This window comes from Pristis pectinata, chromosome 5 (assembly GCF_009764475.1).
Source record: "Pristis pectinata isolate sPriPec2 chromosome 5, sPriPec2.1.pri, whole genome shotgun sequence".
NCBI lineage: Eukaryota > Metazoa > Chordata > Chondrichthyes > Rhinopristiformes > Pristidae > Pristis > Pristis pectinata.
This window is the reverse complement of record NC_067409.1, coordinates 85,918,437-85,946,053: the sequence shown is the minus strand read 5'-3', so window position 1 is coordinate 85,946,053 and position 27,617 is coordinate 85,918,437. Positions and strand designations below refer to the sequence as shown.

General features: G+C 39.0%; 1 protein-coding gene across 2 annotated transcripts in view; it reads right to left on the bottom strand.

The window, feature by feature from the left end:
* The window catches only part of pik3r4 (phosphoinositide-3-kinase, regulatory subunit 4), a 46,786-nt gene extending 19,911 nt beyond the window's left edge, over positions 1-26,875 (bottom strand). Inside the window, exons 1-11 of one of the 2 annotated variants that reach the window (XM_052016675.1) lie at positions 24,543-26,875; positions 20,839-20,933; positions 18,767-19,349; positions 18,213-18,347; positions 17,877-18,098; positions 12,831-13,004; positions 10,537-10,682; positions 8,237-8,440; positions 5,538-5,739; positions 4,946-5,139; positions 1,304-1,529 (exon numbers count right to left, since the gene is read on the bottom strand). In XM_052016675.1, coding sequence (XP_051872635.1) covers positions 1,304-1,529; positions 4,946-5,139; positions 5,538-5,739; positions 8,237-8,440; positions 10,537-10,682; positions 12,831-13,004; positions 17,877-18,098; positions 18,213-18,347; positions 18,767-19,349; positions 20,839-20,933; positions 24,543-25,272 — 2,911 coding nt within the window. In that variant the 5' untranslated portion in view covers positions 25,273-26,875. Of the gene's footprint in view, positions 1-1,303; positions 1,530-4,945; positions 5,140-5,537; positions 5,740-8,236; positions 8,441-10,536; positions 10,683-12,830; positions 13,005-17,876; positions 18,099-18,212; positions 18,348-18,766; positions 19,350-20,799; positions 20,934-24,542 lie in introns of both variants that reach the window. The other variant, XM_052016674.1, reaches the window with a different exon arrangement.
* Between the last annotated feature and the right edge of the window lie 742 nt (positions 26,876-27,617).

Below are 27,617 nucleotides of genomic sequence, written 5' to 3'. Positions count from 1 at the left end.
ATGATTGCACCTTATAACTTGGAGGGGAAAAAAAGTGTATCTTCCAAAGAAGCCCTTTGTCTAGTTTTACATTAAAAACTACTAGTGAACACTGGATAATATTCATTTACATGAACTACTGGCATACATAAAATAAGTTTTGTGTGGCCTACATATCATCACCAGGTATAGCACACTACTGCATACTCTCTTTTTACTATTTAATAATGCCCAGTAGAAAGGACATGCTTCTAACACCCACCTCCTCTTGCACTTTTTCTGATATCTGAAGGAAACATGAAATACTGCGTGGAAGTAATTTCAAATATAAAGCAATATAATGGACTAATGGCCTTGTATCTAGCCAACTTATTAAAGTCACCAGAAAGACTGTGGCTCATTTTTTAATCCACATTATTAATTTAACCCAACAATTGGGTTTTCCTAATTACAATGTAGAAGAGCTAGAGCAACCAATCTAAAAGTGCAGTATAATAGCAATCCAAAAAAGTTGGTCATCAGCTGTCCATTATCTTTTTTACTGCAGTATGGTGAATAATGCCATGAGGGGAATGGGCTGCTAGATTAATTTTAAACAAACTATATTGAAGACTAATTTAACTCTATTGGCAGGTGCTGCATCTCCTACAACTACAGGAGATACAACACTAGTCCTTTCAACCCTTTCTAACATCCAGGGGCCCAAACAATCCTTCCAAGTGAAGCAGCAATCCACTTGCACTTCTTCCAACCTAGTATACTGTGTTCAATGCTCACAATGTGGTCTCCTCTGCATAGGAGGAACTACATGGAAACTGGGTGACCACTTCAAATTATCCATTCCACTGTCATTCTGACATGCTAGTAGCCTCCTTCGCCGTTACAAGAATGTGCCATGCAAACCTGAGGAATAACATTTCATCTTCCTTGTAAGCATGTTTTTAGGTATTGAGTTCAACAGTTTTGGTAACCGTCTTTGTTTGTATCAGAACTGGCCAGTTCCACAAAAGGTGGATAGTTAGTTTGTTTGTTCTTAAGTTCATCAGTTCATTGTTACTTTGTTTGCGTTATTTCTAACTGCCCTCATTGACAGATCAGTTAACTTCATCAAAAGCTTGCCCATTTGGCAATACCAAACTCATCCTATCAGAGATATTCCCTCTCTTATACACACACTCCAACCTCCCTACAAATTTGTTTTCTTTCTTCCCCAGTTCTGACAGAGTCTTCAGCCTGAAACATTAACTGTTTTGCTTTCCACAGATGCTGCCTGACCTGCTGAGTGCTCCCAGTACTTGCTAATTTTTAAAAAATCTTTGTGTACCTGGTGGTGGAGATTTGCTCTCCCATTCAGCACTTTCCATTAGCTGTTTTGCCATTCGTTCAGCATTGCATTGCTCTCGCTTCTGCTGAATCAGGTGTTGAAGCTCAGTGACACATGTGGTAATACGTCTCTGGTATGTAGAGGGCAACAATGGAACATTTCCACTTAGTGGAACTGGTAAAGAAGCAGCTGATTTCCTCGTTGGGACCATAGTTCCTTCAGACACCTTTAAATGGAATTACATAGTCATGTTAGTCTCTACTCCTTAATTAATTATCCTCTTGCTCTTCATGCATTTTTAAAGATGCACAATTTGCCAATCTAATTCCACCCCTCCCTCCCACCCCTGTACATTTTATACAATCCTAGGCTCTCTGCAACTTTGAGCTCCTGATATCTGACACACAGTTCCCTTCTTTGACCTGATGCACAGGGGACCATAGGCTTAGGATTCACACATTTTCCCTTGGTGGAATATGTTTGCTTTGAAACAAAAACCATTCTGATGAAGGGTCACTGGCCTAAAACATTAACTGATTTCTCTTTCCAAAGATGCTGCTTGACTGGCTGAGTTCTTCCAGCATTTCTGTTTTTGTTTCAAATTCCAAAATCTATTTTGTTTTTATGTTTGCTCCAGACCTCATTTCCTTCTTTACTGCCTCCCACTTCTGATACTGATGCACTTCCAAGTGGTTAGATCCAGTAATAATTGAACTAAATCAAATCTCAGCTTCGTAAAATTGGCCTTTCTCCAACTGGGATCATTTACTTGAGGTTGATATTTGTCCTCTTCCAGAAATACACTAATTTCATTGCCAGCTATAGGTTTTATTCTATATCTAAAATTGCCCCCCTCTTATAAAATTTCCTCCATACAAAGTGAGTAAAATTCACTGAAGCACATTTTAAGAATCGTGTCTATATCTTTTTCAGTGATTCCATCCCAATTAATTAGTGCTCCCCATCATTAACAGTATCAGCACGAAGCGCTGCCTCAAGGCAGTGGCATCTATCATCAAGGACCCCCACTGTCTGGGTCATGCCCTCTTCTGACTATCATCAGGCAGGAGGTACAGATGCCTGAAGTCCCACTGCACCAGGTTCAGAAATAGCTACTTTCCTACAATCATCAGGTTCCTGAAACACTTTGCACAACTGTAACCCAACCTCAACAATGCAACACTATGGACCACCTCTTTACCCTACCATGGACTTGTCTTCGCTTGTATCTTTATACTTTTTGCACTGAGGTCCTACATTTACAGGTTTTTTTCTCCCCACTGTCAGGTATAATTTATACTCTGTGCGTTGTCTATACCTATGTGCCTATGATGCTGCTGCTGCAAGTAAGTTTTTCTTGTACTGTACCTCACCATACTTACGCACATGAAAATAAACTCGACTTGTTGAAATTAAAACACCATTACTACCCTACTGCTTTGGCACTCCTCAGGAATTTACCTATGTATTTATCTATATCTTCCTTTTGTTGGAATTTCACAGTATAATGATCTTTTTACATTGACACAAGAGACTGCAGATGCTGGAATCTGGAGCACAAAAAAAAAGCCGCTGAAGGAAGTCAGCAGGTCAGGCAGCATTTGTGAAAGGAAATCAGCAGTCAATTGTTCTCAGAGGCTTATGAGTTGGGACCCTTCATCTGGACCCTTTTCATGTTCTTCTCTTCAATCTATAATGCCTCATATTGATTCTTACAGCATTATATACTTTATCACTAATACTACAAATGTTCAATCCTTTGATTCTTCAACCAATATTGTAATCATCCTCCTTTTACTAATTCTTCAACCTCATCTGAAAAGCCCATAACCAAAAATGTTTGGCTGTATTGCCAGGTTCCAATAAGTTATTCCTTGAAGCCACATATCAATGACCTAGTCATAGAATGAAGCAGGGGAAGACCAAACAGTTCCTTAAACCTGCTCTGACATTCAGTATCATCACAGCTGATCTGAACTTTGGTCTCAATTTGATTTTCTGTCCCATTCTCTGTAACTCTCAATCACCATGTGGTCCACAAATTTAACTTAGCCTTGTATATAACTAAAGAACCAGCTTACACAACTTGTATGAATATTGATGTGGAGTGGGATGCATTTTCCTTGACAATTTTAAGTACTGCTCACAATTCATCAGGAGCACGGTATTGATACATCATACTCTGTTTAAAGCTTTCTAGGGTAGATAATTTCAAATACTCATTAGCCTCTGAGAACAATCCTTCATCTCTGTCTGCCACAACAGCCAGGACCTCCCGGTGGCCACCCACTTCAATTCCACATCCCACTCCCATACTGACATGTCTATCCATGGCTTCCTCTACTGCCACAGGTTGGAGGAACAACACCTCATATTCCGCCTTGGTGGCCTCCAACCTGATGGCCTCAATGTCCATTTCTCTAACTTCTGGTAACTCCACCCCTTCTTTTTCTTCCCCCCCCCACCCCAACTCCTTATTCCTGTGGCTCCCTTCCCCCATCTTGATAACCTACCCATCTCCTCTCCTCCATCCTTTATTCCATGATCCATTGCCCCCTCCTACCAGATTCCTCCTTCTCCAGCCCTTTGCCTCTTCTACGCATCACCTCTCAGTTTATCACATCTTTCCCACCCCCCCCCACCACCCACCTTCCCCCCTCACCTGGACTCACTTATCACCTGCCTGTGTGCTCCTCCCCCCCTCCCCCTTATTCTGGCTTCTGCCCGCTTCCTTTCCAGTCCTGATGGTCTCAGTCCGAAACGTCAACGGTTTATTTTCCTCCACAGATACTGCCTGACCTGCTGAGTTCCTCCAGCACTTTTTGTGTATTGCTCCAGATTCCAGCATCTGCGGAATTTGTGTCTCCTTCATCTCAAACTTAGTGATTGAAGCCTTTATCCCACGTCTAGTCCCTCCAATTCTAGACTCCTCCACCAAAAGAATCCTCATGTCATCTGCCTTGTCAAGCACCCAGAGAAGTTTACAGCATTTCAATAAGATGAATTTTCATGTATATTGCACTTAGCTCATATGCCCTTTTTCCATCAGGTTCATTGCATTGAAGTATATGCCATCAAGCTCTGCTAAACCCATTTTTTGTCTATTTTCTTTCCACATATAGCTTTGGCTTACAATTGATTTACTATTTTTCAGCATTTAATTTCCATCTCCAATACCCTTCCCTCTCAATATAGACTCAGATTCCCACCCACCTTACGTAACCCCTCTGAATAGCACTAGCGACACTCCCTTGATTTCTGATGAAGGGAGATGTTAAGTTTCTCTCTCCATAGATGCTGCCTGACCTGCTGAGTGTTTCCAACATTTTTTTGTTTTTAATTCAAAACTCTAGCATCTGCCAATTTTTTGATTTTCATTCTCTTGACAACAGTGGCTCCAGTAGTTGAAATACAACCTATGATCTTTTACAGGTCCCATAGAATGAGCACCAATATTCCAGAAATTGAAAACCCTCCCTCTACCATTGCTCCAGCCACACTGACCAACATTGACTCAACTTCTATATTCACTAGACACCAGGAGTAACTGAGAGATTACTATTCAAGGCTGCTTTCAAATCTCTTTCTGAACTTTCTTAAAATCTGGCAGAAACCCTCTTTTACAATTAACTTTCTATTAACCTGTTGCAAAGTGGAGTTGGTAGTGATCACCATTCCTGGTGAAGATTCCGATCTGAGATTTTTCCCAGTAGTATTTTCCTGCTCTCCAGGGGCTGCAATAACTTTAGGCTGCACAACATTTGGAGGTTCAAGAGAGCCAAACATGCTCTTCCATTCTTCATTTAAACTTGAGTCTTGTTTAACATGTCTTCTTGCTACAAAATACCAAAACATCGAGTCAGCAATCCTAGTAATCATCTAAAATCTACTAAATTACTGGTAATTTATGAAAACTCTGAACTTCAAACATAGCTCCTGACAAAAAATGCTAATTATTCTATAAAATTTAATATACTTTGTTGCATCCCAATTGAGAAAGCAGCTTTTGATATATCAACTCAGTACTCACCAAGTGAAGATATTCTGCAAACTTTTAATGCCAGAAAATGACTTTTTGGACCACAAATTTTGGTCTACTTCTGGGCTGAACAGCTGCACTGACTATTAACCACCAGCTGCATGCAGCATATTTTTCTATCATCTGCATTTCATATTTGCGTGATCTTACTGCTGCCAATTATAATCAAGGCAGCAAAAGAAAAAAAGCAACTACCTCGTTTATCATCACTTTCTTGTTTTGTCTTCACAAGATCAATGTGCCTTCTAGGAATTCCTAATGCAGCCAGATCAATCACGCCACTCTGACCACTATCACTCATGTGGCTTTGATCCACCACATTGGCTTTGGCCTTGTTTGACTTCAGCATGAAATCCTTCAGAGCTAGTAGTTTGTCTTCATCTGCTTCACTCATGCCCTACATTAAGACAAATGAGCCACAAGACAGATTATAGGCACACCTGGATGTTGAGTTTCAGATGAAGCCAGTTGAATGAATAGTTAGACCACAGAAAACAGATATAATGCAATTACCATTCCAGTGCTATATATTCCAAGCTTACTTTACATAACATGGCAGCAATGGGTTCACATCAACAGGGCCTACAACTGAAGGCCACGGCAGGACCAACAGCATCTTCAGGGTTATCAACAAGCAAGAGGTATATGTATATAAAAGACAATGAGAGGCAGCTATTGTGGGTTTGGCCATCTTGTGAGGGACAATATGCCATTCTGGAGTGTCACTTTTGGCTACAGAAATACCTATCCTTTTTGCTCACTATTGAATCCCTCACTACTACTGTTCATCTAGACATTTCCCTCCCCTGCTGTGCATGTTGCCTCCCTAGTGCCAGGATCATGTACAGAAGATTCTGAAGGAGGAAGGAGAACAGCCAGAAATCATAGGACACATTGTTACTAACATAGGTAGAAAGAGGGATGAGGTCTTGCAAGGTGAGTAAAGGGAGTTAAGCCGAAGGTTAAAGAGTAAGACCTCTAAGGTCGCAATCTTAGGATTAGTCCCTGTACGTTGCACTAGTGAAGGGAGAAACAGGAAGATTGATCTAATGCATACATGAAGAGCTGGTGCAGGAGGGAAGGCTTTATGTACTTGGATCATTGGGATCACTTCTACAGTAGGTATGACCTATACAGAAAGGATGGGTTGCACCTCAACTGGAAGCTGACCAATATCCTTTCAGGGAGGTTTGCTCATGTTGCCTGGGGGGATTCAAATTAATTTCGCAGAGGGATTGAAAGCATTGTAGCAGGTGGGGAGGAAAATGTAGTGGACAAATCAAACAAGCCCAGTGGGCAGAGCAGACAGAGGCAGGTTAAGGAGCACAGGAGAGCTGGCAGGCTCAATTGCATTTACTTTAACGCAAACAGCCTCACAGGCAAGTGCAATGATCTTAGAGCATAGATCAGCACTTAGAATTACGATATTACTGCAATCATGGAAACATGATTGAGGGAAGGGAAGGAATGGCAGTTTAATGTTCTGAAGTACAGAAGTTAATCAAAATGGAACAACAAAATTTAAACCGTGCTCTTATTCCCTCAAGAGCTTTTTGTCAGCCAGGAACCATAATGAAACTAAATATAAACATTATACATAGTTAACATATCAATGTGTTCAGATGTCATCCCTCTAATCTATCCTAAAATGTGAAGAACTATCAAAAGTAAAATACAAAGGATGTTAGAAATACAAACAGCAAATTCTGGAAGCATTCGACAGATCTTGCAGCTTGTTTGGAGGGAGAAGCTCAATTTCATCTGATGAAAGATCATCAGGTGAAAGATTAATTATTACTCTCTCCCCACACTCTACTGAGCAATCCCAGCATTTTTGCATCTCTTACACCAGCTTATTGTAATTCTGAATTAATGACTGTATCCATTCCTTTACATGAATTTATTTTGTTCATTCTTACTTCTTCCATGCCCCCATCTATTCTGCTCACTATATTCTTAAGAAATTCTGTGACATGTCAAATATGATTTCCCTTTCATGTTGACCCTGCCCAGTCCTATTATTTTTTTCTAAGCACCCTACTACTATTTCATTAATAACATTTTATAGCAACTTCCCTACCACTCAAGTCTGACTAGTTGATCTGTAATTCATCATAATCTCTGTAGGTCATTTCTTAAATACTATAGTTATATTTACTTCCTTCCAAATGTACAGAATTTTAGAAGATGACAGCAAGTGCACCCACTATTTTCATAACCACCTTAGATTGCATGTCATCAAATCCAACCTCCACCATCTTCTGATAGTACATTCAAGGTTGTCACCACCCTCAGAGTGAAAAAAAATTCCTTAGAGCCCTGCTAACCCTCTCACTGCTCACTTCAAACTTATGCCTTCTTGTTTTTGACATCTTGATTATGGGGAAAAGTTTCTCATGCTCCATCCTATCTATATGCCTTATAACTTTATACATCTATCCTAAAGGTGTTAGATCAATTTATATCCAAATTGCATAAAAGCTATAAAGAGAATTATTCTTGGAAAAGGGAAACATACCCAGGTGCTAATGAAACTCAAGATATCTACAACAATAAGCAATGCAACTTATGTGATCTTTGTAACGCTTTTAAACATACATGCCCATAACCTAGCACACCTGCTATTTTCTGAACATTGCAACTTACTATAAACACAAAATAATCTTCAGAAACAGGAAGAAAGCCCAATATTGGCACTAAAAGTACAATTCACTAAAGACCCCTCACCATAGTTAAATGCAGATTTAACCAAGGACGTTACATAATTAAGCACTTAATCCTTATGAATTTAAAAGTACAGTGTACCAGATTATGTCCCCTACATATTGATTAAAAAAGAGAGCGGTGAAAATAGATTCTTACAATTTTTTTTAAATTCACACATCAAGTATTACCTGAGAAAGCAATTTCTTTAACAACTGGGCAATGATTGGGTCCTCAGGGATTGGGCATTCCAGCAGATGTCCGTTTCGTATTTTCTGGCGCAAGTGCAAATGCTTGTAGAGATTTATTATGTCCTTTGATCGCAATACATAATCAAATATGGAACGGTTGACAGGCTCCTTGAGCACACTCAGCAACACAATTTCCTTGTCTATCTAGAAAAAATCCAAAAAGAGACAAATTGAAATTTACAAACTAAACTAGTATTTACATACAACTTATCTAAAAACAAAAGCAATCTGTAGCAAAATAATTATGATGTTTGAATGACCAAGTCCAGGGATGTGCTAAAACAGGAATTTGTGTTAGTTTACTTCTTTTCGTTATTTATTTTACTACAGCAGTTCTGCTTTGAATCCTGGGGTGTCTGCTGGGCATTGTCCACTGGTAGCCATTCATTGCTATTCTACATTTTTTGTAACATGACTAATTTTCTGTACATGCTGCCACCCTCTCTTTTCCACGTGCTTCAATCTTGGTGACAAGGCCAGTTGTGTGGTACTTTATTAATGCCTTTTGGAAATCCATACAAGAACAAGGAAATCACGATCAACCTGGTCCAGGCACAACTGGGGTATTGTGTCCTAATGTGGACACCACACTTTCAGAAAGATGTGAAGGCCTTAAACTGGGTACAGAAGAGATTCAGTAAAATAACTGCAGAGACTTTAGTTGTGTGGATAGACTAGAGAAACAAGTTATTTTCATTAGAACAAAAGAGATCTCACCGAGGTATTGAAATTTATGATGGATCTAGATGGTCAGTAGAAACTGTTCTCACTGCTGAAGGACTAAAAGCCAGAAGGCATCAAATAAAAGGTGGTTGACCACAGAACCAAAAATGACATGATTGATTAGTTTCTGGATTGCACTGCTGGAAGTCATCACGTAGGGAGGTTGAATTGCGGTGTTCAAAAAGACAACTGCATAAGTACTTGAAAACAAAACAATTGCAGAGCAATGGGAGTATAGCAGAAGAAAGGGGCTAAGTGCATTTATTCTTGAATGGACTTGATGGACTATATGGCCTCCTTCACTACTGTACCTTTTATGTAATTTTATATTCATTCTTGTTCCCAGGCATTATGGCATTGCTACTTTAAAAAAAACAAAATAAATAATCAAAAACAAAGCAATTTGCATTGGCAATGAATTGTTTCTTCTCTCCTGAAAGGCTGATTGGGTTCTAAAACTAGCTATCTGGGAAAATAAAGTACAAACAGAAATGCCAATGTTCTAAACTCCAAATCCTTTTTACGATACATTGCAGGAAAATGGTTAAAATCTTAAAATGCTCATTAGTCAGGATTCAGGTTGTATAATTTAAATGCACATCACTATCAATTCCACAGAACATTAAAATAATGAAAAGCAATTAAGTTTAAGTACCAAAGCAATTCTGGTTCAGTTGTCACGAAAAAACAAATAGGTCAGGTTAGGCTGCCCAGTGCCCGCCACCCAGAAACATTGCCTGAAGTAGCCCCATACTTGCATTACCAGATCCAGATTCAGAGGGTCTGCCTTGCTGACTCAAGGCATCCCAAGACTCAAGCGACACATCTTGAATTCAGCCAGGATTTCTAGGGACACAGAGGAATGGGTGCCCCCAAAACTGCCCCAAAGGCTTCAACAGCAAATACAGGCAAATGTACTTTCACTATCAGCTAATTCATATTTAAGTTAAACAAAATATTCAACTGAGTTTCCGCTTGAGGTTCTGAAACTATTCGCATGAAACTTCTGTATTCCAATTTAATATTAAGATATTAAATAAACATCAAGACGCATCTGGATGAGCATTTTAGTTTCTATTTCCATAATCAGGAAGACAAGGCAGCAACTCATTCTCCAGTATTTATAATTTTCACTAAAGGCCAAGCCTTTGATATTGTTACGTCTAGTACCCAAGGTCACTAAAATCAGAAAACACCTAACTGTATTAATTATCTCATTTGGCTAAAATAAATACCAAATTCAAAATGCTAAATAATGTTAAATTAAACAGAGCAGAAATGATATCTTAGCCACACCAAAAGACAAGCAATTACAATTTATTTAACTGTGGAACAAATCAAGTAGTACTATTGGTTGGGAGGTGAATAGGTTGAGAAATGGCATCAGTTTGCAATCGACATCAGCAATATTCAGATATTGTGCTACCACTGTTACGAATCCCACAGCTTCATAACAGATCCAGAGATTTGGGTGACACAAAGAAGTTGCTAATGCAAAAAAAAGGAACAAGATTTACCTGTATTATTGGTTGGGAGATGAATGGATTGAGAAATGGCATCAGTTTGCAATAGACATCAGCAATATTCAGATGCTGTGCTACCACTGTTATGAATCCCACAGCTCCATAACGGATCCAGAGATTTGGGTGACACAAAAAAGGTGCTAATGTAAAAAAAAAGGGCAAGATTTCTTTTTAAATACACAAACTTCAATACAGAGAAGGGTAACAAGACAGTTTTTTTAATATGCACTTTGCACAGACTTAGTGAATTTAAACAATTATATATTTTAACGAAATTAACAAGGCAATCAGATATGAATAAATTTCATTATGTACATCACAGCATTTAGTTACGTTCTACAGAGCCTAATTTCAGGATTCTAATGATTCCAAGAAATACATAATCTTACCCTGGAAATTCAACAATATTCTTTACAGCAACAACTGAAAAAGTCATTATGTTGAGAAATCAGAAGGACAAATGCCACCCGAGACAAAATAATGTAGCTCCAATATAATTGTTTATTAATTCACTCAGAAAATCCTTGGCATTGTTGCCTTGGAAAAATACAAAGCTCATGACCTATAACATAGATATTATAAAGCAGTTTTGTGAAATGCTGCATTATTTTTTCTAATATCCTGGAGATTTGAAATTCTGTTTTTTATTAAAACTGTATTGAACTTCTACTGCCATTTTTCTTAGTTATAATAGACATCTCTAGTTTATAAGAAAACTCACACCACCTACCTTTATATTAATGTTATTTAGAAGCTTGGCAAACACAAGAAGAACAGCTCAAATTCCACAAAAGTTATTGCCGTAACAAGGATTTCTATTCTATCTTTTGGATGAAGCTACGTTACCAGGTAAGGCAATTTAATGTCACACTGGTTCATGGGAAGCATAGGTCTACTTACAGAAATGGCTTTTAGTACAGTTCCCAAGAAATATTTTGGGTAAGCCTAATACTGACAGAAAAATCTAGATAATTAAGTTTGTTATTAGGTGATGATATTTGGTATACATGTATATAGAATGAGTTTGAGAGGTACTGATCAAGAGGTCAAGTTACCCTGAAAGGCAACAGAACAGCAGAGAAGCATTCCAAACAGAAATACTTGAAGCATTTCCTAGCACGCCGGGAAATTAAGATAATAAAAAAAATCAAAACACTGCAGATGCTAGAAATCTGAAATAATAATATAAAATGCTAGAGATGTTTAACAAGTCAGCAAGCACCTGTGGACAATTAAACAGATGTAATGTTTCTGGCAAAAGGTCACCAACCTGAAATGTCAACTCAGATTTGCTTTCCAAAGATGCTGCCTAACCTACTGAGTAATTACTGTAGTTGTGTTTTATCTCATGCAACTAGATATAAAATTTGTTGCTAAGACACCTTTGGAAATGTTGCTAAATTATAGGCATTACGTATAGGCAAGTTGTATTTGTTGGAAAGTCTACTAATAACTTTCTTGAATAGGATATTGAATCCAAAAACTTCTAACACAAATATATACCACTGATGAATCAAGACTGAACTAAAATCAAGTGTCACTATAAAATAAATGACAACTGCCCACAGATGTGGGAACTTTAATAGAAAAAAAACATTAAATCATCACCACAATCTGCGTCAGCTGCAGAACATGCTCCAAAAATCTTGGGTTAATAAAGAATAGGGTGCAAGTTCTTGGAATTGATAATTAGCCTCAAATCTCTTGCTTCTCAAATATAGTGCAGGCTTCTACTTATATTAAATGCAAGAAATGGGAACAATGTTGAAAACAAATAATTTAAAAAAAGGAATCAAACAGCTGTATTGAGACTGTTTATGTCAAGGAATAAATGGCTTTGAAATGTAAGTTCTAAATATGCCACAAATTGACTATTAAAGGTTAGTAAGAATTAACTAATTCAAACATTTTGGGAGGAAAAGGGGCTGAAGATGTTAAACAACCCACCACAAGAGGTGATGCAAACAGGATGGATTTTTTTGTACTTTAACAGAGCTAATAGGAATCTATGAGAATGAATAGGAGAGATACAAATTAGCTTTCATTCTTGCTTCCAATAAACAGGCAAATAACTATCCCCATCAGTAAATATTTGGATGAGGACAGGATTGTTTGAGCTAAACTGTCTCACATTACTGTAGGTACATCATGTCTTGACAAAAAAAACCTTTGTCACTTGATTATCATTATAGGTAGCGTTCACTGCTAACTTAAGTGTCAGAGTGGAAAATGGACATGTTACAACATGGATAAAGAAAATTTATTCCTCCGTCAAAAATAAATCTTACCAATATCGTTAGCAAACTCATAGATATGAGGTTTTTGCAGAAGTCCCAGCTGACACATGCAAGTCATTGCATTGAGGGCTTTATAGATCACAAACTCCTCAGCATCACTGAGTCCTTGTTGTAGAAGAGGTTTGAGAATTGATGAGCTCTGCCATCCAACATAAGCTGCTACACCTGAAAATAAAAACACGTTTCAAGAATATCTTTGGTCTTTGGAAGAATGCATCAAATATTCAAGACCACCAAACTTATAACAAGGTGAAGTTTTCCAATATCAGATTGCAAAACAATGTTGGAATTTCTTTATCACTGGCTAGTTTTTCACTAGCCCACTGGAAGGTCAGGACATACTTAGAGACAGATCCAGGGCATCTGTCACCAAAATCTTATGCTGGGCGCGTGAAGTTCAGTGGCAGAACCCCACCATACATGGATTCCCCAGTATTTACACTAGGGAACCTGCCTCTCTAATCCTATACCAGACCCAAGGGAGGACCACAGTCCTCCTTCATTTGAATAAGAATACGCGTGCTGGAGATTCGGAGGAAAAGAAGGAAGCTATTTATTTTTTTAACATTAGTTATTATTTCTCAGTGTTGTAATTTTATTTTAATTAACCTTAAGCAAAATATCTCAGCTTTTAAACCAAGCCTTGATAGCTTTTAAAGAAGCCAAAGCTGTGTTCCAGTTTTGCCTTCTGTTAAACGTTATGGAGGAATTTCAGGGCTGGGGCCTCAGCTGCATTTTGCCTGAGGTCTACTCATCACCAAGGCCTTTCAGCACCTTGCCGATGCTTCCAAAATGCAGTCAACAGACTCTGCATCTGATCAGCCCAGGTAAATGCAAGTAGGCACAGGACTGTAGAATGAATCCTGCTCAATTTGGCCATTGAACTCAGTTTACATTAATTTTGGCATGCATACTCTGCAATGCTATCTTAAAGAGAAGCAATGTGCATACACGCTGTAACCATGAGTTACAGGCTGCCAAAATGCTCTTAAAATTAAATAAAGGTACCTCACAGTCACATTTTGCCAAAAACATGACATGAGTCAACTATTTGACTTTCAAAACATGGGATATTATGTACATTTTGTGTTGGCCAAACATGAAAAAAATTCTAAAACTAATTCCCTACTTGCGTTTATCATTAGCTAATCAATTTTCTGCTGTGAATTCTTTTCTAAATGATATAAGTACTTTCACAATTTACATGGAGCGATCTTGTTTCATCCTTACAACAAACCTAGATTTAAGTTTGAACCAACTACATTTGAACTTCCGTCCACTTTTTTTTAAATCTTAGAGAATGACATTAATGACTCCTTAAAATAAATCAACCAATTGGCAGTTCACATAAACAGATGAAAATTATAATTGCCAGTGCTTTTCAGTATTAATTTTAGTGCAAGAAGCCTTTTTTAAAATCTTCGTAAGCAAGTTTTATTGTACCACCTTGTGGTCGATTTTAGCAAAGCCTATGAGCTACTTTAGAATCAACATCCAAAATATATGAATATGTACCAACTATTTATATTAAAGATTTTGAAACAAACAAAATTATTGGGTATACATAAAAATGCATTAACAAATCTAGAACTATTCATTTCCTTCCTTTTAATCTTGTTACAATAGTATTCTAAAAAATGTTCTTTGTACAGCCATCTGTAATTAGTTGTCTGGACACTTGTTCACTTTTGAAAGACAGTACTGACAACCCAGAAGAAAACAATACTATTATTGTACAACGGAAATAATATAATGCAAGGCAAAAAAAAATACAGGAAATGTGGAAATCAGTAGTACTTATTTGAAAACAGTGAATGAGACTAGATTTGCTTCAATGTTAAAGAAAATAATTACTTTTTAACTTTGTCTTTTGGCCACCAAAAGAATTAGGTATTACAACTAATTTAATAACTTGATTGTAGTTTTCCCAAAAAATTGATTGGATTCAATTTTAAATCCAAGAGTTCAACATGCAAGTTTTAAAATGTATACAAAATATTGCAAACCAAATCATAATGTGGATATAGATGAACTCAAACATTCCAAACACTAGAAAAGTATTTGCAGCAAAAGAAATCCAGAACACAAACAAAATATGATGGAAGTGTTCAGCAGGACAGCCAAAATCTACAGGGAATGAAGCAAAGGCAATATTTCAAATCAAGGACTCTTGATCAGAACTAGAGATCTGAGGGAATAAGTGTGGTTTAAGTTGCTAAAAGGAAAGTGGGTGGAGAGAACAAAGGGAATGCATGTGACGGTGCAAATCGAAAGTTGTCAAGATAACAATTACTTTAAATACTAGCAATTCGTGAGAGAAGAGAAAAACAAAAGGAACAAAATGAAAATGAAATTTAAAGCCTCAAAAGTAGAGAAAAGGTGGTGCCTTGAAATTGTTATGTTCAATAATGTCTAGAGGGCTACAACATCCTATAGAGAAGACAGGATGCTGTCCTCCAGCTTGCTTTTGTTGAAGCAAAGAGAGGTCAGAGTAGAAGTGGGACATAGGCAACTGGAACTTCAGTGTATGGTTTCTCTGAAGTAGAGACCACGTCATGAGATCTGAATGAAATACACCAAATTGGAAAATGAATTGCTGCTTCACCTGGAAGGACTGTTTGGGTCCCTGGATATCAGGAATAGAAGAGGTAAAAAGGGTAAATGTTGCATCTCCCACAACGTGATAGAAAGGTGCCATGAGAAGGGGAATGTTTGGTGAGGATGGAAGAGCAAATCAGGGAGTTACAGAAGGCATGATCCCTTCAGAAAGCTCAAAAGGGGAAGGCAAGGGAAGGTGTGTCTGGTGGTAGAATCCCACCGAATGTGACAGGAATTAGAGGATGATTCATTGAACATGGATGGAAGCTGAGGAGAAAGGGAACACCACCTATCCTTGTTCCAGTTGGGAGAGGAGGTAAGAGCAGAAGGGCAGAGATGCATTTGAGAGGAAGCTACAGTTAAGAATAAAGGAAGACTAAGACAAGGAAGCACTGTGAAAAGTCTCATCATTGGAGACAACACAACATGAGCAGAGAAATTGGAATAATGGGAGAAGTGTAGTCGAGATAGCTGTGAGAGCTGGTTGCAAAATTAGAATTTGGTTCAAGTGCAAGAAGCAACAGCAAGACGGTCATCAATGTAACAGAAAAATCATGAGGAAGGAGGCCCGAATAGGGCTGAAGTGACAACTGTTCCACGAATTCCACAAAGACATAGGTGTGACTTGGCTGCACGTCTTCTTTCTAGAAGATGGTCATGATCTCCAAGGTCTTTGGCATGTCTTTCTCTTCCTAATAGTGGAAGATGAGGTTGAGAATTTGTGCCAAGTTTTTGAACTTCAGCCAGGATACCAACTGCCCCCAAGGCCTTGTTTTTTGGCTGACACATGGCCTTTTCAATTTTTGTTTTTCCTCAGGGGTGGAAAGGCAAAACCACAGATCGTCAAGGGTACTCTATCAGAGACAGAGTCATAGTTAAGAAGTTCTTCCAAAAGTGGTCTTTTTAGCAAGTACTAACTGTCTCGATAATATAATCCGTTTCCAGTGGGGTTGGCCCTGGGGTTTTTAAGTCCATAAATAATCTTGAGACCACTGAAGAATCCACCCATGTCAATGGGAGCATTCAGCTGATGTGTTTTTCGATAAACTTGTTCCTATAAAGATCTAATTTGGCACTTGCAGACGTTAAAAGACTTGGACTAACTCGGGTTAATCAAAGCATCAGCATGGTAGCAGGTATAAAGAGAGAAAGGGCAACTGTGACTGAACTAATCTGCAGAACAACAATCAATGAAAGAGGCATAAGGTAGGAAACTAATATTAGCCAAGACTAGTTACTTGTCTGCTGTAAACAGAGGGACTAGTACTCTAAAAAAAAATATGTTGCTGAACTAAGGAATTCTTAATGCTCATTGCATCAGCCATTTATCTTAATACATAAAATACAGGCTGTCTCCAGGTAACAAATCAGATCTGTTTTTACAGACATCCATAAGTTGATTTTGCCCACAAGTCAGAAAATACACTAAAAAGTTACTCAAAACGGTAACCATACTTCCACAGTATTTTAATGAATGGCAACACAAGACCAACAAGAAAGAACAATCACTGGAAGTGGAGAGAAAGGGGAAACCAGTTCTGCCATTCATACGTCAGGGATACTTTTGAATTTAATATTATGGGAGCTTGCTCATTTGTATGGGTGTCTGTAAGTCAGTGTTTGCAATCCGGGGATGGCCTATCTAGAGTGTTTTTTTTAGCACATGTAGACTAGAGGAACCTCAAGTAATCTTTCTAGAAGGCTGAATTACTCAAGGCATCAGGAGATCAACTCATGTGATGAGTGCAATTTTGTTTTGGCATAGTAGATTATGTTTTTTATTTCATGACTTACATTTTGCCTGAAAAATAATTACGAGTATCTCTCAGTTCCAGTGCCGTGTTTTGTCTCAACTGCCTTCATTTATCTTCCTCAATTAACACTCTCCTAGACAGATGAGCTATGATTAACAAGCGTTCATCAACCTCCCTTTGAAAACACCAATCGCATTCATATCACCCACACAATCTTGGTCCTCATCTATTCCCCCACAATGTGTCTTCTCACTTTTCCAGTTCAGGAAAAACTTGAAACATTAACTCTGTTTCTCTATCTACAATTGCTGCCTGGCCTGCTGAGTATCTCCAGCATTTTAAGAATCAATGAGTGATAGAGCATGGAAAGAGGGCTTTTGGCCCACTGTGCCCATACCTGCCATGGAGAACCCAACTAAATTACTTCCATTCATCCCAGATTTTCAGAATGCAATTATGTGCATTGTGTTCAGAATCAACCTAAACATTTGTTTAAATAAAAACATCTTGATGAAAATTAACATGACAAGTTGATATTCTCCCTTTTATTAAGGCTAATACTTTAAAATAATATTGTAACAAAGCACTGCCTGTTCTCCAATTTCATAATCTTATAACATTTTAATTGGGCAGAATTACAGCATAATAGGAGCTCATACTGTCAAAAAATTGCTATTGTACTTACCAACAATACTATCAAAGAAGGCACCTCGAAGATGCCAATCATTTTTATCGTTCAAAAAGGTAATCATGTGTGACAAGAGGACATCATTAGCCTTTTGCCGGCCAAAGAACACACAAAGTCGAGTAATACCATTCTCCATTAAGGTCTGCTTCACAATATTTTCTGGGTCACTAAGCAGCGTCACTACTTTTTGCTGAACCATCTCATGAAGAGCTTGTAATTCTACAAAAATAGAATCCAGTTCATTAGTCAACTCAAGATTTTGAGGAATTAATCCGGAAATGTGAACAATTGCATTATGTGGCAATGAAAAGAGATTATAAAGCAAGAGATTACCAGAGTCATAGTTTTCATTGGGATGTAGTATTTCTTCTGTTTCCTCACCATTTAGCTCACCTTCCACATTTAAATTATTTAATTGGACTATTTCTAAAAAACGGAGAGCTGTCTCTGCCAAAAGTGCTATGTTTTCTGTTAAAAGACAATATAGGATAATGAAAAGTTCAGAAAGTAACTTTCACTGAAATAAATTATAGTTCATCTTTTGGCCGAGTTATAAAATCATCAGACAATGAAAGAAATTGAATACAGTGTAGGGAAATGAACACCAAATAGAATTGCATGAACTCAAGCTCACCTAATTCAAAAAGAATTCACAAAAACAACAAAATAATCTTAATTTATATTGAGAGCAATGCCTCAAAACTGGGGTGGGAACAATGCAAGGTTAATGGTAGGATATAATCTGCCATATTGGGGATATGGAGACAACTGCAATAAGGCAAGGAGAGGAAGTGCGCAAGGGGAGGGAAGTTTCAATCCATACGCAGCTAGTCCACAATATGGAACCGCTATAGATCAGAAATATTTCTTTTGTCTACATTCCTTACCTGCATATGCTAATCTGACAAGAGTTGCTTCATCCTGAGCCAAGTGTGCAATACCTGGTAAAATGTACTCAGGGTAAATATTGACATCATTACGTGGCACCTCTTTGACAAGGGCTAGTACTTTTGTCAGTGTTCTGACTGCTTCAGCTCGCACTCTTGGTACAGAATCATTGGCAAAATGCAAGAGATAAGGTGTTATACGATCAAGCAAGATCTCTCCACTTAGTCTCGTTGCCAAATGGAGAATTAGTTCCAAAGCAGCTAATTTAGAATCACAGAACTGGAGTGTCTGCAAGCAAGAAGTGATAACAGACACCAAAATAACCAAACCATACTCTTTTGTTTCTCCATCACTTTTCTCTGTCTGGTCTTCTCCACAAACATTTTGTAGAATATTTTCCAAATCTTTCCTTATTACCAAGATACGTTCATCAGCAGATTGGAAAGTCTCTTTTGCAAATTGTGCCATATAAGGTTGCAGAAAAGTGTAAAACAGCTCTGGGAAAGCTCTTCCCCTCTGTTGTTTAAGATGTTCTTCCGCAGTTAGACGTTTCTCAGGGTCACGCTGAATCATCTGACTGACCTGCAATACAGGAAGATTAATGTTCCAATCCTTAAAAGAAAACAAAAGTAAATCATATTTTGACCACATAGCTATTCATGAAAGCAGGGAAGTTTAATGCAAAGCTCAAAAGATTGCAAGATCAATATCCTAGAGGGACTCAAAGCTCACAAATGAGATTACCCTACTGATTTCCAGTAGGGAAGTGCCATCTGTATCACCAAGTCATGAACAGCTGGGAACTTAAAATTTATGGTTATAAGTAACTATTTCAGCTAATTCAATATTTTCAGTACGGTAATCAGCCACAACCCCTTGTGCTAAAGGAATTGGAAAGGAAATGTATAACAAAAACAGAAAATTGTTTAAATACTTAGCAGGTTAGAAAGCTTCTGTGGAGAGAGAGAAACCAAGTTAAAGTTTCAGGTCAATGATCTCATTGGTAAAATGATCACCAATCTTAAATGTTTGCTCTGTTTCTCTTTCCAGAGATGCTGCTGCGGAGTATTTCCAGAATTTTGTGTTTTTATTACAGATTTCCAGTATATGTTTTTGTTTCACTTTTCAGTAACTGGGAAATAAATAAATTTGCCAGGGCTCCTGCTCTCTAATCACTATCCAATGGCAAATATACATGTAAAGTGCAAGAAAAATATGGGCTCACAAAAAGTACCCTTCATAAACGGTCTGATGAAAAATGGCTGCTGTGCAAGAATATGTTCTATTACAGTCTAACAGAACATATATTCACAGTCATCTTCAAGACTAAAGTGATGAATGTACAATGTTAAAATTTTACACAAGAACCACGATTCCAAACTTTTTAGCAGTGTAAGAAAATAACGAATGTACTAGATAGATTATCATACTGATGAAAACGTTATTGTACTCTACTGGCAAACTATAGTTTTTGACCTCAATAATAAATCCAACATATCTATTAAATCATGGCCGATCATGTAAACTGCCACCAAGTATAAATCCAAATAGGTTCATGCAATGAAGTAAACCTTTCACCTGAGTTACTCTTAATGCCAGAAGGTGGAAAAGCAAATTATTCAATTGTCAGAGCAACTACAGATGGACATTAAGTGATGCCTTACTAATATATCCTGAAAATAAGATAAAAGAACAGTTATAATGAGTTCAACTTTTTAAGGAGTGCATTTCCTAATGATATTGAAAAATGATAAGATATTCTTTCACTGCAGTGCACAATGATAACAAAATCATACCCTTTTTCCTCAGACATTGTGCCAATGATGTACAAAATAGTGGCAAAATTTCATTTAAAAAAAATAGGTGAATTATAAATCAGAATATGCATGATGATCTACGGTCATTCACACCATCCCCACATCAACAAATTATGGTATATCAAATAATCATTTTAAAGGCTGCAGGTTCTACTACACTTATGCCAGCATATCATTAAGTTATATACAAAACTAAGCACTCAGAGCATGCTTACCAGACCTCTTATGCTAATATCCTCAATCTTATTCAACACCTGTTCATGGGAAAAATGGCCATTTCTGTAAGCCAGCAATTGGGATAGATCAAACATTGGCACTCCTTCTGTGAAGAGCTCTGCAATAACACACCCTGCAATAAGAAAAAAAAGTAGCAATTAGATGTGGTTCAGACATTATATACTGTGCAACAATTGTGCAAAATTCGTTCCCAACTACAATTAAATTCTTAACATTTCTTTCCTCATGACTGCTTCCTTTACCTGAAATACTTGATTTTAATACTTAAGCAATTAGACAAAGTGCTACAAAGTAAAGCCAACTGGAACTGATCAATTACTACCATGCAACTTCTTGAAAAGATTTTTTTTCAATATTATCCATCAGCATTAATTGTATTTGTTAAATGGAGTAACAGCAACCCAGCATGGATCTATTAAGGACAAATTGTGTTTAATCTATTTGATAAAGGTTACTAAAAAGGATTTTGAAGCAGAGGGACCTTAGCCTATAGGTGCACAAGTGGCAGGCCAGGTTGAGAAAGCAGTTAAAAATACACATACAATTCTGGTTTTATCAATAAAGGCAGAGAGGATGAAAGCAGTGAAGTCATGCTGCACCTTTATAGGACACTGGTCCAGCCTCAACTGCAATACAATTGTTCAAATCGCTACTTTACAAGAAGGATGTAAAGGTGTTAGGGGGGTCCAGAAAAGAACTGAGAATAGTAACTGTAGTCTCTTATGCCAGTACAAAGTAGATTAGAGGGACAGGGCCTAGTTTTTTGGAGAAGGCTGTGGACAGATTTGTTACAAATATATGAAATGAATGAGGGGTCCGGACACAGTGGACAGTGGGAGGCTATGCTGTTTTGTGGAAGGGTCAAGGACTGGAGGTTATAATACAAGACAAAGAAAAATAAATAAGAGCAATAGGAGGAAAAACATTTTTACGTAGCACGTGATTACAATCTGGAATCCACTGCCTTGAGCTGTAGTTGAGATGCATTGCAACATTGTGGCCTTCAAGAGGGAATTAGATCAACATCTAGTGGAGAAAAATTTGCCAGGCTGTGGAACAAAGTTCAGTGGGCAGATTTAGAGTTGCTCTGGCACAAAACTGACATACATGATGGGCCAAATGGTCTCCTTCTGTGCTGTAACCACTCAATGAAAAAAGTACAATGTTGGAAAATACTGAATGAATTTTCTTGAATTACACAATCTAGATAATTAATTTCATCTAGGTAATAAGGGCTTACTGAGTTGATAGTTACATAGAAGCAGTAATGGGCCCTTAGATATTCACAATTTATATTAATGGAAAATGAAAATACAGTATGTATTATATCCAATTTTGCAGATATTACAAAATCATGTGGGAAAGTGAAATGAGCAGAGGACACAATCTGCAATGTGATATAGGTTAAGCAAGTGGGCAAGGTGACAGCAGATGGAATATAATGTGAGAAAATGTTAAATTGTGTTTGACTATTAAAGAAACAAGAATGCAAGAAGCAGGTGTAAGCCATCTTACTCCTCACACCTGCACCACTATCCTTCAGGATCATGGCTGATCTTCTCTCTCAGTTTAATTTCCCCGCATTCTTCCTGTATCCTTCAATTCCCTTAATATCCAAAACTGAATTCATGTGTTTTAAACAAACTCACTGACTGAGCCACCACCCTCCAAATAAACGTCTCTTCTTCTCAGTTCTAAATGGCCAAACCCTTATTCTGAGAGTGTGACCTCTGGTTCTAGACTCCCGAGCTAAGGGAAACCTTCACCTGCATCCATTCTGTCAAGCCCTGTTTCAATGAAGTTCTCTCTCATTCTTCTAAATCTAAAGTACACAGGCCTGGTCTACTTAATCTTTCCACATGTGCCAAGCCTACCATCTCAGGAACCAGTCTAGCAAATCTTCACTGCACTTCTCTGTAGGTGCATTCTTATGTAATTCAGAAAGACCTCTTTACTCCTTACTCAGGTCTTCTCACAATAAAAGCCATCATACTATTTGCCCTCCAAACTGGTTCCTGTACCTGCATGTCAGTTTTTAATGACTCATATACATGGACATCCAGGTCCCTTTGAAAATTAACATTTCCCAATCTGTCATGTTTCTTAAATAAAAACACTCATTTTGTGCACTAAATAGACCTCACATCTTTCCAGTTGTCTTCCATCTGCAATATTCTTGCCCACACACCTAGCTCATCAATATTTTCTTGAAGCCTCTTTGTATCCTCCTTGCTATTCATAAGGCTGCCCATTTTTCCATCAATAGTTTTTAAAATAGTGAGAGACTATGTTGATGGACATGGGAATCTTGATGTGCTAATTTATCAGACACAAGTAAAAATTGCTCATTATACCTGAATGAAGATTATACCTGAATGAAGAAGCCAGACAGTACATTGGTCTGAATTGCAAGAGGATTCAGGAAAGATGAACGAGACCAGTACTGTGCTCAGGGGCAAAGGAGGTAGTGAGGGAGAAAAGAACGGTCAGGTTTGGAAGTGGAGGGGTGCCTGGAGTGAGGGTGAAAAAGAATAATTGGGAGCAGTGCTATGGCTGGCCATGGAAATGGTGAAGGACCTGCAGAAGTCAATCAGGTGTTTACGATGAGTGAGAATGAACAAGCAAGATGCATTGTAGGGGTAGAGGATCAATGTCAGTGATGTGGTAAGCAATGAAGACCAGGAGGTGGTGGTGTTGGAAAGTAGGGCCTCCATTGGGGTCTTTAGGAAAAATCATAGCATCTAGCCAAACTTTTGTCTTCATTTTTAGATTTTCAACATTGTCAGCTTTACATCTCAAATTCAGAGAAGGTATGTCTTTTTTTTGCCTGCTGGGTACTCCACTTTGTGTCTGATCAAGTAGTTTCATACTAATTGTAAATAGTCTCAATGCAGAGCAAGATCCCATCTCGTTAGAAAGATCAGAGTCCAGAGTTACAAATATAACGTACATTCTAGCAATAACTTGTGTTATGGACTTGGTGAATGTCCCTTTAAGATAGAGCATAATGGTGTGTGTATGTGGCGTGCTTACATCAACAGAAGATAAAGGATGTAATGACGTTGTTGAAGAAGTCAGTCAGAGAGGAGAGAGAGAAAAGAGACAGAGAGAGACACCAGCCTGCTAGTTTCTCTATCGATGAATGAGAAACAATAACTGTGTCTGTTACTACAATCCACGTATGGAAATTGGGAGTAATCTGGTGGAGTTCACTTTGTTGCTGACCTATAGAGGGAAACAGGTATTTGTGTGGACGGCCACGATTCGGATGCTTTTCGGGGTGAGGAAGTCACTACCGAGTAAACACTGAGGTGTCGATTGGGTTCCATCGTGGAACATTTGGATTTCGTAATTACTCTATGTTCTCTACATCTACGTCTTACCTTCAGACAACAGTGGTTGTTGAAGAAGCCTTTGCTCATGTTTCACCTTACGGCTTGCTGAACTGAACTTTGAAAACTATTCCTGGACTTGGAGTTTGGGAATTTGCCACACACACACACACGACGAGTTTAGTTTTTGGGGTTAATGTTCAAGGTTTAACATTTTTATTTTTATTTTTCTTATTATCATAAGTAGTTATTAATAATAGTTTTTTTTAAACACTTATACATCTCAGTGAGTTTCTTTTGTTGCTGGTTCCTAACATTTGGGTAGTTGCAACTTAAAAGTTACTATGATTCACGCACTTCCCAACTAACAGACTATTTAGTAAGCGCACCTGCAGAGAATACATCCATGGCCGGTTTGAGTTCTCCCCTCATCCTCTGACTGTTGGGAGTCAGATCCACTAGTGGGGTAGTTGAATCCCTCGCAGCTTCCAGCTCCGTGCTGAACATCGTCCCGTCCACAAAGCGCTCTGGGGCAATATAGCAAGTCCTCCTCCGGGAGGTGTCGAAGAAATAATTGAAGTCTGCCGGGTTGTCCTCGGGCAGGTAGGTGGGCTTGAAGCTGGCAAAGTCGGTGAGCAGCACCCAGTTCCAGCTGGTGACCATAACGTTTTCCGTCTTGATGTCCCCGTGGCGAACGCCGGCCCGGTGAGCCTGCTCCACCGCATTGAGGAGCTGGAAGGCAATCCACTTCTTCTCGATGTTGTTGAGAAAGGGACGGGTGCTGATGCGGTCGTACAGGTTGTCCCGGACGTACTGCCGGAAGAGCATGGCGGCTTTCTCGGTGAAACTGGCCCTCTGGAAGGGCACGCAGTTGGGGGCCCCGAGCAGCTTGTGGCGCAGCTCATCCAGCTCCTGCTTGTAGGCGGTGAGCGGCAACGACGGGTCCTGCACGGCGAACACTTTGACCACCACCAGCCCCTCGCGGTGCTTGGCCCGGGCCACCTTGAAGAAGCGGGTGCTGCCCAGGCTCTTGTCGTACTCGAACTCGTGGATGTCGGAGAAGTAACTGTCGACGGACAGGATCTGGGAGGGCGCGATGCCCGCCAGCTGGTTCCCCATAACGGCGGGCGGTGGGCTTCAGCTTGCAGCAATGGACACCGGCCCCGCTCGCTGCCCCGGCAGCTGCGGATAAATAAATGCAGAGCCGCAGTCAGCCAAAAGCCAGGCACTGCTACCGGCCGCCGTCAGTCCTGCGGCATCAATGCCGACAGACGGCGAAATAGAGCTGCGAGCAGACAGTTAATTCCTCATTTTCATCCCAAATGAAATCACATTTTGACTGGCGCATCTCCGCCAGTCGTTGGGGCAACGGAAAGGGTTGAACGCGTCGAGGAAAGCGCGCTTCATCAAATTATAAACGCCTCAGGGTGTGCGCTCAGGACTGCTGCAGGTAGGACGGAGACTGGAACAGCACGAAGAGCGCTTCGGTTTCAAAACCCTTCACCCGAAACCTTCTCCAACACTCAACCCGGAGGAAGATGGCGGCGACACAGCGCGGCGGGGGATGGTGAAACAGGACGGACCGGGTGGCCAGGTGGCGCATGCGTGCAAGCTGATGGTCGGGGGAGAGTTGTGCGCATGTGCGCCTGGGCACCAATGCAAATTTGGTGATTGTGAATTAAACTTTTAGTAGGAGTCGGTAATTCAACGTGTACTGAGTGATTCAGTTAACCTTGAAGTGGAATTGACGTCGAGGTGGCTGGATGGTAATAAATAAAGGGTCGGGTGTTGTGTATCTCGATGATTCTTAACGAAAACTGCAGGCAGCTGCCTCACAATGCTTGCAGGGTGTGATACCAACAACAGGTCCACGACAGAGCCAATTTCGGGTAGACTATTATCAAACAAAGCTGCATCATTGCCCTGATGCTCTTTACAGTCTCTCTTCTTGCTGCGCCCCATCCCTAACAACTTCCTGCTGAAGTGGAACTACTCGATAGAACTGTGGGAAAATGTCTAACCTATGTTGACTCCACTTCAGAACCAAGAAAAAATCCTGGTCCTCAGTTCTAGATTCCTGATACTTGGAAATACCCTCTCCACATCCATCTTGTCAAAATCTTTCAGGATCTTTTGTGTCTCTTTAATAAATTCGAGCAGCTACAAGCCTAACTTGTCCAATCTTTCTTAATAACATAATCCAATCACTCCAAGTATTAGTCCACTAAAACTTCTCTGAACTGCTTCTAACATAATAACAAGTTATCTTAAATAAAACGACCAGGAGCACACCACCTCACAAACTACCCACCCATCCATACTGTAAGCCCATCCCTGCCTCATCTGTGATAGAATCTGCAAGTTCCACATTGGCCTCATCAGTCATCTCAGAACCAATAGAACTGGAGTGGAAGTAAGTGATCCTCAATCCCAAAGGATAGCCAAAGAAGAAGAAGAAATAAGAATACTGCTTCCTTTATGTTAGAAGTTTCTACAGACTTAAAAGGCTGAGTTCACATGTTTATCTCTCCTAACATTGTTTGTACAAATTTGGAATATATATTGAAGCAGGTAATTGGGAGTTACGTTGTCAGTCTGTAGTTTGAATGAAAACTGATTGCTGCAATGAACATTTGCGTTTAACTTCATGCTCTGTATCCGAGAGGGTAAATGGGTGATTGCGATAGTGATACTCAGCTCCAGATTAATTCAGAAGAACTCACAGTACACCACACTGGGAAGGAAATGTGGAAGTCCTGGGCTGTGGAGTCTAAGATTGGTTGAGTTTACAAATTTGTAACAAAAAATGGTGAGACAGAAAGTATTCCTCAAAGCTAAAGATGAGCACATGCCGAAAAGGATGCTGGAAATGGCACGTGGAATATGTTGGAAAGTTCTGGTAACATAATAAAGAGCAAGAGGCATTTAGTACTTCCACAGAGCATTTGGATACATTATTTAAGGCTAATAACATTATAGAAGCAACAGGTGACTATGTTGAAAAACAAAATATGTTAACTATGAGTGAAAACAAGGTAACATTTTGAGTAGGTTTTGGCTCTGATGTCTGATAATATCAAATTTATTGGCTGCCAAATTTGTCAAAATGCAGTAGACTGTCCATCTGCCCACATAGATGCTGTCTGGCCTGCTAAGTTTCTCCAGTGGTTTGTTTTATGTTTCAGATTACAGCATCTGCAGTCTCTCATGTCTCCAATAGATGAAATTGTTGCAAAACTGAAAACTCACTTCAATCTGGCACCGTCCAGAATATTTCAGAGTTACAAATTTGGAATATATATTGAAGCAGATAATTGAAGTCAGTCTCAAGTTCTAGGCAGGACTGCGTAATTTTGGTACGTATTTGGACATAGCACAGTGGGACAGTTTACTGCATATGTAATAAGAAATTACAGACCAAATTCTTTAAGGTGTAAGAATCTACATTTGAGAAGACAACAACA